The sequence below is a fragment of the Chionomys nivalis genome, chromosome 12, assembly GCF_950005125.1.
Source record: "Chionomys nivalis chromosome 12, mChiNiv1.1, whole genome shotgun sequence".
Lineage (NCBI taxonomy): Eukaryota > Metazoa > Chordata > Mammalia > Rodentia > Cricetidae > Chionomys > Chionomys nivalis.
The window spans coordinates 47,548,558-47,561,055 of record NC_080097.1 but is presented as its reverse complement, the minus strand read 5'-3'; the positions used below and the strand labels follow the sequence as shown (position 1 = coordinate 47,561,055).

General features: G+C 46.3%; 1 protein-coding gene across 1 annotated transcript in view; it reads left to right on the top strand.

Annotated features, from left to right (window-relative positions):
- The window catches only part of Scara5 (scavenger receptor class A member 5), a 91,869-nt gene that overhangs the window by 11,975 nt on the left and 67,396 nt on the right, over positions 1 to 12,498 (top strand). The window contains exon 3 of the mRNA XM_057786796.1: positions 10,622 to 10,750. Coding sequence (XP_057642779.1) covers positions 10,622 to 10,750 — 129 coding nt within the window. The remainder of the gene's footprint in view (positions 1 to 10,621; positions 10,751 to 12,498) is intronic.

Here is a 12,498-nt window from a genome sequence, read left to right as displayed (position 1 = left end):
ATACATATGTATGTGTGTCTAAGCCAGAGGTCAACCTTTGGTGCTATTTCTCAGGCATCATCGTGTTTTTCTCTCTGGTCTGAAACTTAGCAGGTAGGCTAAGACAGCTGGGCAGTAAGCCCAACGGGCCTATTTGACCTCCTTCCCCTGGTCCTGGGATTGTAAGCACGTACCGCTATTCCAGGTGTTTCCATGGGTTCTAGGGTGAACACAGGTCCTTGTGCTTGCAAAGCAACCCCTTTACTGCCTGAGCCATCCTTCCAGCCCAAGAAGAGGACCTTTTGGCCTAAGTCCTGATGCTTTTTGAGTCCCCGTATCTCCTCTCTATTTGCACTATCCTTTTAAGACAAGGGCACTGCCTTTCATTTATTTTTTTAAGTTAAAATTTAATTTTTCAAATTTCATACATGAGGATTGTATTTACATCCTCCCCCCTTCACTCTCTCCCCTCCAACTCCTCCCAAATGCTTAGGGCTGGCCACTATGCACCAGATAACCCAACAAGGCTCTTGTTCCAACAGAAGTTGATCTTTTTCTCCCAGCAGCCACCAGTCACCTGTAACTCTTCATCTCGTGGTAGGGCCTTGTGAGATTTACCCCCATCCACGTTGCCACTGTACCAGTCTTGTTTAGGTGACCAAATTTATGAGATTTTATGGGTGTAGCTTCTCTGTTCTGACTCTTAAACTCTTTCCGTCCCCTCTTCTGTGATGCCCTCTGCGCCATCTGTATGGGAGCTGTGCTGTAGAGGTCTCAGCTGGGATTGGACACCCCAACCAGTCAGTTCTCTTCGTTTGGATTAGTCGTGGCTTTCTGGAATGGTTTCCATCTGCAACAGACAGGAGCTTCTTTGATGAGGGGCGAGAGCTCATTTACTATGAACATAAGGATACGCAGTTAGAATGCAGATAGGGATCATGCTGGTTTAGGGATGTGGCAGTAGCTGGTCCTCCTTTAGGACCTGTGGCTTCACTAATCACGGGTGGTCAGTAGTTGACTAGGTTTAATGTACCAGATGTTAATTCTCTCCTTTGAATTTGCCTTAAGTCCAATTTAGACATCTTTGGTTGCCCTCAAGACGCAGGTGCCACTATTACACCCTTGGGGCTATCTTGCCATGCCGATCCTTAGTGTGGTCTGTAAGCTTACAGCTGGGTACAACCTTTGCTTAGTTTTCTTTCTTGGCAGCTGGCATAGACTCTTCAGATAATCCTCAGGGAAGTGACTTCCAGGTCAGTTCCAACTCTATTCCTCCGAGTCTTGTGTCAAACTTACACGGTATCTACAACAGTAGGGTCTCACCTTCAAGTTCTGAAGGGTGAAAGCCTGGAGGGTTTGGGGAGTCTCTTTGACTTTCCTGACCAGCAACTTGAAGGGAGTTTTCCCATGCCTGACACTGGGAATTCTGTTAGCTAGTCTATGGCTTTTGGGTAGATCATTATCACCACACATGGCATAACTTCAGTTGATATATACATATATGCACATGTGTATATACAAACATATATCGTGTACATATTTTCAAGTAAACATGAGGTAATATGATTTTATTTGGGACAAAAATTGTAGTACCTTCCACCAGCCCCCACCCCCCAAGTCATTCATTCTTTGTATAGGACTCCATGGCCTTCTCCATCCCACTTGGATTTTGGTAGTTCGCTGACTCTCCTTCCCTGCTCTTCGCCACGCCTAGACTCTCTTTCCATCTGAGTCTTAGCTCTCAAAGCAGGCAGTTCTTGTGTTGGTGGAAAATAAGCACAAGCCATCAATTGTTTTCAAAGAATCTTTATCCAGAGTAACCTTGGGAACAGATAGAGCCTAGGACACAGAAGCTTTATGGGGAACTGACAAAATTATAAGACAAACTGCAAGTATTAGGAAGAACTGTCCTAGAGCCGCGTGGAGTCTTAGTGGAATTAGCTCAGGCTGCCCCCTCCCCATTTTAACCATCTTCTCTCCTTTTCTTAAAACTGGATGTGAAAGGTTCAGACTCATTTAATGATGGAGGTGATCACTTCTACATCCACCCCTACCCTTGCACCTCCTGTTTTCTGGCCTGTCTTCCCCAGGGACTAAACAAGGCCTGGGGGCAAACAGGGTCACTATGTTTACTGCTCACTATAGCCTAGTTGTCTGTGCTGAGATAGGAAAACCAAGCCACGTGGTGGTATTGGGTTTTCTTTTCCCACCCTCCCACTCAACAATCAACATAGAATACTCTAACTCTGCTCATCAAAAAATGTGGGGGTGAGTGGGGTATCCTCTACAGCAATAACCAGCTGTCATAGCTGGGCGCCCCCTAGCTGTCCTCCAATTCTCTTCGGTTCTGACAGTATCTTCTTGCAGACAGTATAGATCCCATCGATGGAGGACTCACCACAGCCCTGACCCACTAGAGATTCCCTTCATGCGCCCAGGTCATGGCTTATGCTTCCAGCCCTGGCTATATAAATCAGAGTTCCCAAGATCTCCTCCTCCAGTCTAATTTGCTGCAGTGCCTTAGAGCTCAGGAAAACACTTTAATTACATGTCCCCATTTATTACAATGGGTGTTACCAAGGATATTGCTTGACAGCCATGTGGAAGCATTACATAGGATGGGGTATGAGAGAGGGTGCAGAATCCACATAACCTCCCGGGAACCATGGTCCACAAATTCAGCTATCTGGAAGCCCTCAGAATTCAGTATTTTTGGGTTTTTGGTCCAGGAAGCTGTCTTAGCTAGTATGATTGAGTAATCTTTGGCTATTGACTAACCTTCATCCCTTTTCCCTTCTTAGTGGTTGAGGGGTGGGCTACACGTTGATCCTTTTCTGTGTACCTTGGTCTTTTTAGTGGCCAGGTTTATTTTAAAGCTACATGGTGCCAACAACTATCTTACTGATGTACAAAAGACCTGTTCACTCTTGAGGTTACAAGGGTTTGGGGAGATATCTCTAGCATATACAATGAAGGCCACTGTATGCATCACCTTCTCTAAGATGTTTAGGCCCTTCCGGATCCCGGTAAGACTTACTGCATAGCCCAATGTCACTTCAGGCCAGAGACTCTGTCCTTCCTTGACTCTGTCCCTGCCACATATGTGTCCTCTTCACTTTTATGAACAAAACTTAATGGAGGTCCCCATTAAAAGCACACAGTTGCAGCGGAGCCAGAGGTCATTTGGGGCTGCCTCTCATCATGCATGTCGCACAATGAAAACATCGGGAGCGATGAGTAACCAGTGTGAGAATGAAGCTTATCCTAATGAAGTCAGACTTGGGCAGGTTTATTGGAGATCCTTGGACAAGCTGAGCACTGGGGGTTCCTCCCAGCAATAAAACGCCGGCCCCACCTGCTGTTTATGGGCCTGGGACTAATACCAATGAGAATCAAAGAAAATGACCATCGTGATTGTTAAAACTCAAGTTGATGGATTCAGAACCATCCCATTCCCTGGGTGCTGTTACCACCCCGTTACTTTGGAGATAAATACCTGATTTATCAGACTTGCAAGTGATTGAAAGAAAAATAAATCTAAGCAGATAACTCTCAAAAGGATCTAAAGTTGTAACTAAAATTCTGAAACATTATTTTTAGAGAAATGGAATGTTCCATTTTCAGGGGAAGAGCATATTGATGAGGGACAGCTTGGAATGCTTTCTCATGTCCCACAGCCCTTATGTGACAGACAGGCTTTAAATCTCCCTACAAAGGGCTCCACCCCATGCCTGACCTCCTGGCAGGGCTGGGACGGGGGCTGGGCTGCCTGATGATACTCTTTGGGCATGCTCTTATTTCCATTATTAAAAGCACTCCACACGTCTAACCTCAGGGAATAATAAAATACTTTAAGACAATTTTATTTTGAATATATCCTATCCAAAAAAAAAGAAATCAAATGTTTATCCCCCAAGTAAAATGAATTCTTACAATAGACAATTCATTTTCTGCCCAAGAACGTGTCTTCACATTCTCTCTTGATATGACAAGTGTTTTCCTCTAGAACCATGGGCTTCTATGCCCCAGATCTGTGATTTCATCATTGGAGCAGAATGAGGCTGTGCAGGGTGGAGTTCAACCCACAGAATGTCGAAGAAAGCTCAGTTGCAAGGGCTTGACTGCATGGTATACCTATGTGAGCACTAAGTGGTGTCCAGAAGTCCTGGGTACGTGAGGAGAGCTACGCCTTCATTTGCCCTTTCAAAACAAAATTTTGCTCCAAGGTACATTTTTTTTTTAGCCAAGTAGAATTTGCCAATTATTTATTTGTATGAGGCAAATGTAAGAGATGACCTTTCCAGAAAAAATAAATGTGGCCACATGTGTCCATTCCTACAGAGAACCTCACCAGGCCCTGCTGCTGTCCACCCACGTGGGGTGGACAGAAGTGCACCCTGACAGTTACACATAATGAGGGCAGTCAGGAGATATGTGTGTGAGGTTCTAGCATAGTTCTCTTGCTGTACTTAGTAATCCTCGATGTGCTACCTTCCAGAATATTCTCATGTGTCTGTGTGTGCATGCGTGTGCGTGGATGTCCTGAAATACTGTCCACCTCTTTTCTTTCTATTTCTTTATCTCTCTCTCTCTCCCTCCCTTCATCCCTCCCCTCCTCCCCTTTCTCCCTTTCTTTCTTTCTTTCTTTCTTTCTTTCTTTCTTTCTTTCTTTCTTTCTTTCTTCCTTTCTTTCTTTCTTTTTCTGAGACAGGATCTCTCACTAGTTTGGAACTCATCAAGTAAGCTAGGCTGTCTGGTCAGTGAACCCCATGGATCCATCTCCCCATGGCATGTGTGTGTGTGTATGTGTGTGTGTGTTACCGTCACCAAAGTCAGTGTTTCCCACTATGTTCAACACAGTGGCACTAAAAGTGACTGAGTCACACACAAATGCATATTTGCCATTTTAATAGTGAGGTATTTATTTAGCTACCTCCTAGGAAGGTATTAACTCTCTCCTGGTGACGATGATGCAGTTTTATCCCTAAATAAATTTAACTTCAGCAGTGGGATGATGTCAAGATGGCAAGACCCTGGGATACCCAGCCGTGGGCAAACAGTACCGGGAGCAGGTAGATACAGATTTTTAAGGATGGGGACACTCCAGGGGTCATGAGTAGCCACCTGCTCCTCAACTAAATCACTGTCTCCTATGCTGGTTCACTGAGCCTAGATTACCATCTCCTATGTTGACATACTAAGCCTAGATCATTGTCTCCTATGCTGGTACACTGAGATCTTTAAGTCATTTTATGTGGGCTTAGTTTTCAAATTGCCCAGAACTGTTAGCCTTGCCCTTTTATGACCTCTTGGACCACTTCCTGGTCTCCAAGATGCTACTGTCTCTTCTGGAGGCCATATCCAGAGGGAAAAACTTCCCCCATAATCCTCTTAGAGCTTGGATTCAAGTGGTTCTCAGCCTTCCTAGTGGTCATGTTGTGGTGATCCCCAACCATAAAATTGTTTAGTTGCCACTTCCTAACTATAATTTTGCTACTGTTATGAATCATAACATCAATATTTGTGTTTCCCGAGGGTCTTAGGTGTCCCGTGGGAAAGGGTCATTGCACTCCAAAGGGGATTGAGAGCTGCTGGCTTGGAAGACTTCATTGTCCTTCACCATTTTCTCCATCAGTCTGGCGGCCAGTGCCCCTTCGGCTGCAAACGACAACAACATTTAATAGCTAGCAGCTTCGCCAGGACTTGCGGCAGAATCGCTGTCACATTGGGAAGAACACTTTCTTCTCAGAGTCCCAGACTTTGAATCTACAACAGCTGCTCATGCACCCACAAGGCTGGAGGGAGAGGAGGGACAAGCCCCATGGTCAAGCCTGCCCTTCAGGCCCACGGGCATGGCATTCCCCTATGCAGATTCTTCCTCAGATATGGAGTCATCTCTTCTGCAGAGCGCTTCCAGTACACGCTCCACTTCCCTCTTCACTGTTCATGTGCCTTCTTCCGGTTCCGTGGGAGCTACTGGAGGGCCGTGGTTGCCTTCATTCAACCAACGTGCTGAATAACACATCACCACAACATGGCCATTAGGAAGGCCGAGAACCACTTGAATCCAAGCTCCCAAATAAACACACAGAGACTTTTTCTCTTACTTATGAATGCCTGGCCTTAGCTTGGCTTGTTTGTAGCCAGCTTTTCTTAACTGAAGTTATCCCATCTACCTTTTGCCTCTGGGCTTTTACCTTTCTCTATTTCTGTATATCTTTTCCTTCCTTTTTATTCTATGTCTGGTTGTGTGGCTGGGTGGCTGGCCCCCTCTTCTCTCGCTCCTCGATCTCTCCTTCCAGATTTCTCATTCTATTTATTCTCTCTGCCTGCCAGTCCCATCTATCCTTTCTCCTGTCTTGTTACTGGCCGTTTGGCTCTTTATTAGACCAATCAAGTGTTTTAGACAAGCAAAGTAACACAGCTTCACAGAGTTAAACAAATGCTACATAAAAAAATGCAACACATCTTTGCATCATTAAACAAATATTCCACAGCATAAACAAATACAGCACATCTTAAATTAATATTCTACAACAATTTGCCATCTTTTTCAGATAAAGAATTTGCTTGAAAATATGCCTCCTCACTTGATCTAGGGGGAAAAAAGGCAAGCAACAATAAAAACATGCTTCTCTATGGTCTGGGGAGATGGCTCAGTCAGTAAAGTGCCTGCCACACAAGCACGAGGTCCTGAGTTTGATCCCCTTCAATTCCTGGCAGAAGCCAGACTTGACAGCATACACCTGCAGTTCCAGGACAGCCAGGGAGACTCCTCCAGCTCACTGGCCTTTCAGTCTGATCAAATGGATGAGTCCCAGATTCCGCGAGAGACCCGTCTCATAAAATAGAGCACTGAGGCAGGCAAAGCTGACCTGTGGCACGTATGTGTGTGTACACACACACACACACACACACACACACAGACACACATGCACACACACAGACACAGACACACACACACAGAGACCAACGGTAACGACAGTTCTTCCATTTGTTAGTCTTCGTCTTAATCTCTCCTTTCTTCCCTTGCAGACATATTCTCATATGCTCTAGGCATCTCGTCATGGTCTTCATGTTCTACTTTTCCAACCATTTGTGGAAATATATGTCTGAAGCCCCTCTTCTGCTCCATTTGAAATAGTTTTCTTTAGCATAGGAAGGGATTAAGAGTTCCTAAAGGAACCACACCCTCTCAAAGGGAGGTCAAGTTTCCTCGTGTTTGTTGACAAAGGGATCTATCACAGGTGGGTGCTCAAAGTATGTAGAAGCCTCAGCTACAAGGAAAGGGACTTCTCTTTTCACACATACACACACACACACACATACACACACACACACACACACACAGAGAGAGAGAGAGACAGAGAGAGAGAGAGACCAGAGTGTTACATGCAATGTGCACGCGACATCCTCCTGCAGCAAGCTAGCCATTCAGTGGCAACACCAACGACAAAGGTTAGCCTTGTCTCTGTATACATGGCTGTGATTCTCCTCCTCCTGCTCTTGTTTTGAGACTCAGTCATGGGAGACCCAGAGCAGGGCAGCTGGAACTTCCACTGTGGTAACGAGAGCTAACATGTATATAAGATTATACGGTGCTGTGCCTTCTGCCCTGGCTCTATCAGGAGGCAGGCTTTTCTCTGTTAAGTGGCAATAAGAAAGCTAGTGGCTGTCACCAGAAGAGGTTGATGAAGTGTTTACAGAGCCTACAAATGCAGGACTAAAACCAGTTGGATCCCGGTATAGAAAGAGATGGAAAGTTCTAGAAAGAAAATTCCAGGTAAGTTAAATTAAAAAAAAAAAAAAAAAAAAAAAAAAAAAGATGATCTCTGTTCAAGTGCTTGTGGAGAACCAGCTTGATTTCTCAAAATTTGCTAACATTTAAGGATTGGGAAGAAGGATTGTTGGCTTTTTATTCTTTGGCAGTTAGCTTTGTGTTGTGCCTGATGCTTTATGGCGAGGTTGCGCAGCCGTCCTGCGTAGTGTTTTAAAGGCAGTGTTTGCAATCAAGTGGAGGATATGAACAGGAAGATGCTATACAAGTCAACGCACCTCTGAGGATCCAGGCATCTCTGTTTGGCTCCAAAGGCATCAGTTGTCACCCACAATGTCCCCATGGTAACCAAACCTGCAGAGGATGCTCAAGAGAGAAAACACAGCTCTCAAAGTGCCTCAAAGCCAATGAAACGACTTAGGGTTTCTCTTGCCAACCCTTTCCTTCCCCCATAGCCGTCCCTTCAGTGGCAGTGGACTATAAAGGATGGTCCCTCTGGAGGGGCCTGTCACCTCCATGGAGTAGAGAGTAAGAGAGAGACTTTGTGTTTTGAAAAGAACATCATACGTTGATTCTTATAAACTGTCCTGAGATGGGATGGAAAAGGGGTCCTTGCATCCCTCTTTTGATTGACGTAGAAGGTCTGTAAGTTTCCTGGTCTCTGTGTGGGCTTTGAAGGGCTGGCCTTGAGGGACAAATTGCATCGATAGATGCCCTGAGTCCCAATGCAAGGTTCTCACTAGCAGTAGCTGCCATCTGCGGTCCTGAGGATGGGGCCTCGGGCCCAGTGCATGCTAGACAAGCACTCTGATCTACCCACCACCTTTTTTGTTTTTTTTGAGGCAAGGGCTCACTAAGTTACCCAGGCTGGCCTTGAACTTATCATGTAGCCCAGACAATCTTAAATTTGCCATCCTCCTGCTTCAGTCTCTCCAGTAACTATATATTGACAGGTGTAGAGCCCATAGGTCTACCCCTCCTCCCAGGTTTCATATGGAGGATAGCTTGCAGTTTCTGGCAAAACATCTTGTTTGTTCCTGTGCTGGCTCTGCCCACCCTGGTGGTTAGCTACAGGGGAGTTGTTTGCTCCCCTGCTTGAGCCTGATAATTTCCCACCTGCCTGGAGGATTTCTACTGTGTAGCAGTTAAGTATATAAGGCTTTCTCTAAGGTTGAATAAACGACATTCTGCATTCTCTCTTCCTGAATGACTCACGTCTCTAGCATACTTTAATCTCAGCTCCTTGCCTGACTCGCGAACTGTCCCGTAGCTCAGGCGCTACAGACAGGTATAACGGTTAATCCCCCCCCCCATCCCTACTAAGACAGAGTTTCTCTGTGTGGCTGCTTAGCTATCCTGGAACTAACTCATTCTGTAGACCAGGCTGGTCTCAAACTCATAGAGATCCACCTGCCTCTGCCCTCTGAATGCTGGGATTAAAGGTGTGTGCCACTATGTCCTACTATAATAGCTAATCTTGGTTGCCAACTTCATCAGGTTTTAGAATCACCATAGAAACACCCCTCTGGGTGTACCCATGAGACCCTTTCCAGAGAAGTTTATCTGAAGAGGGAAGGTCTACTCTGAATACGGGTAGCATCAACCTATGGGCTGGAATGCTGGTCCTGAATAAAAAGAAGCATCACCATTCATCTATCTCTCTGCCTGCTGGCTGTGGATGCCATATGATGTCATATGACAGACACCCTGCAATATGGACCACATGCTTGCAGCAAATAATATCTTTCTTCCTTATTGTTTTTGTCAGGAATTTTATCTCAACAACAAGAAAAGCAAATAATGCATCAGGCATTTAGTTAGCTGACTTTGGATGTGAGCCCAAAGACATGGACACACTGTCTGTACAGCCCAGGACAGCAATCAATGTCTTCTCTCCAGCAGACACTATGGTCTAACCGTACAGGACGAGGTTACTACGATTTTTGGTTAAACCCACGTTTGCAAGCTGGTGATCAGACGTGGCTTCCAAACCTGTTTTATTTATGCTCTCCACGACTTTTAGCTTCTAATTGTTGATGATATTAAAGATAAGGAGTCAGAGAGTGCTTTCTAGCACAGTGGTTCTCAACCTGTGGGTCACAACCCTCACGGGGTTGCACATCAGACATTTACATTATGGTTCATAACAGTAGGCAAATTACAGTTCTAAAGCAGCAATGAACTAATTTTACGGTTAGGGGTCACCACAACATGAAGAACTGTATTAAAGGGTCGCAGCATCAGGAAGGTTGAGAAGGTTCTAGTTCGTCTCCAACATTCTAGTGGCCCACCACTTCCTGCAGAGCAGGTGCAACTGTCCATAGTCTGGCCAGAGCCTTGTGTTCCTTCCCATTTTCTCCGAACCACTTGCAAGTTCTAATCTTTTAAAATCATTATTAACATCAAGGGTATGTGTGAGTGCGTGTGCCACAGTACACCATGGAGGTCAGAGGGAAACTCCATGGAGTCAGTTCTCTCTGTGGGGGCGGAAGTCGGGTCTCCAGGCATGTGCACCAGGCATCTTCATCCACTGAGATAGCAATTTTCATGTTGACTTTTCTCCATATTCCCTGGATTGTGGGAAGTAATGGTACTTGGTAAAGAACGCATGGTAAAGCCTGCCTTAGTGTGTTTCTGGTACTTGGAGATGTGTTTATGGGAACCACACAGACCTGTTTGGGTTATTCAGAGGGCGGGTGGAGAACAAGAAGCTGAACAGCTTATGATGGTCCTGGAAAGTTCCTGAACCATAGATGTGCAGGAGAGCCTAAACGTCTGTATGCAAGAGGGAGAGGCGAGACCTCATAAGAACAGCCCATGGAGTTGTTTTCAAACATCGCTTCTGTTCCATTTCTTCTCCTTTAGGCCCATGTCACAAACGGAAGGTGGGTGGCTGCTGTACCCAGCTGGGCTCCCTGTCAGCACTGAAGCATGCAGTCCTGGGGCTCTACCTTCTGGTCTTCCTGATTCTTGTGGGTATCTTCATCTTAGCAGGTAAGAGCAATCTTTCTGTATCCAGGACTTTGGGGGTGAGGGAGGAAGACTCAGCACCTCCGTTCCCCACTCCCACTGTCAGAAGCCCGAATGCTGCACTTGTTGCTATAGAAACCCAGAGAGGAAGATGCTGGGCCACCCTGTTGCTATGGAAACCAGAGAGGAAACTGCTGGCTGGTCTTTCTGACTGAATGCGCTTCTTAGGTAGCATTGCCTGTTTCTGTGTGGAGTGGACTGAAAGGGGAGGCATTTGAGGGTGTGGAGCCTCTGAAGCCAGTAGGACAGATCCAGCTCCCCAGGGTGGCTTCTGACTGTCCCTGCATCATCAGGAGACACATGCCTTACACAAGGACTCCCCAGCCTCTGGGGTGTCATCAAAACAGTCATATAGCACTTTGGGGCTGAGGCTAATCACGGCCTACCCCTGTCCCTAACCCTAGCCTGTTTCCCTTTGCAATTTTGAGGAGGTAGAATTGTTTCTATCTCAGCTCACGGTTCTTCCCCCATGACTGTTTATGAGATGGGCCTTTGGTGGGTGGGATGGGAAGGGGGACATCCTAGAGCCAGGGCCAGGCAAAGCTGGCAGATTTAGAAAGGGATTGAGAGGGGGGTGGGTGTTGTTACACTTTTAATTCCAGCACTTGGGAGGCAGAGCCAGGTGGATCTTTGTGAGTTCAAAGCCGGCCTGATCTACATAGTGAGTTCCAGGACAGCCAAGATTATATAAAAAGAGATTGTCTCAAAAAAAAGAAGGAAGAAAAGAAAGAAAGATAAAGGAAGAAAAATAAGAAAGAAAAGAAAGGGATTCAATGGGAGTCTGTTGGCTTTGTGCTGTGAGCAGTCCAGTTTAGCCACCTGCAGTTCATCCCACCATGATGGAGACAGCAAAGCCAGGCTCTGGTGGTCTCTTCCGGGCTCTCTCCAGAGGAACAACTGCTCATTTCCACCTTCTCAATGGAGACGTGGACAGCTTGGCAACAAAGGTCAAAGGGATTCTCTATCAGATGAGACCCTCCCCTGGACCAGGCTCTGTGGTGAGACTGAGACACAGTTCAGTAAGAGCCAGGGGATTCTCTGAAGGAGGCTGATCCAGGGTCAGGTGACCAGAGCCCTGTCAAGGATACGTGCAGTGGGCACTGTGCTAGGGTACAGAATGTTGCCGGAGTGGGGACACTCTGAAGAAACGGCTATTGCACAGAAAAGGGTGGGGCTGTTTGGAGTGAGGCTATGGACCAGGTAGAGCTGCCTTGGAGTGCCCAGGGTGGGGTTCTTGAGTTAACCAGAGGGCAAGACTCTGGAGGTTCCACCCATACAGATGACCCTTTGCTGGAAATCCTGAAATGATGCCCAGGACCTCTCTGGTCTTGACTCACTCCCCGTCAAGTGGAACCAGCCACTTGGGCATTGTAACAGGATAGCTGGTGTTGCCTGTGCCTTCAGGTTTCCACCCTCAGGGTATCAGGGGTGGTGCCTGTCTTACCAAGCCCTGCACTGAGGAATGGCCAACAGCAACACTGAGAGCAACTCATGACTCATCCCAGCGACTCAAGGATGGTGTCCAGCAAGGTCTACCGTGGGCCAAGCCAGTCAGGGGATGATTTGAACATGTTCTTGGGATCTGGGTTTTGTGGTTTTGGCTGCTAGGACCATAACAAATTTCTGGAATGTTTGGAAAGTGTCTCAACCCAGCAGGAAAGCCATGGTGTTACAACTACTCTGAACAGGAACTTTTAAGTGGCCAAAAGGGG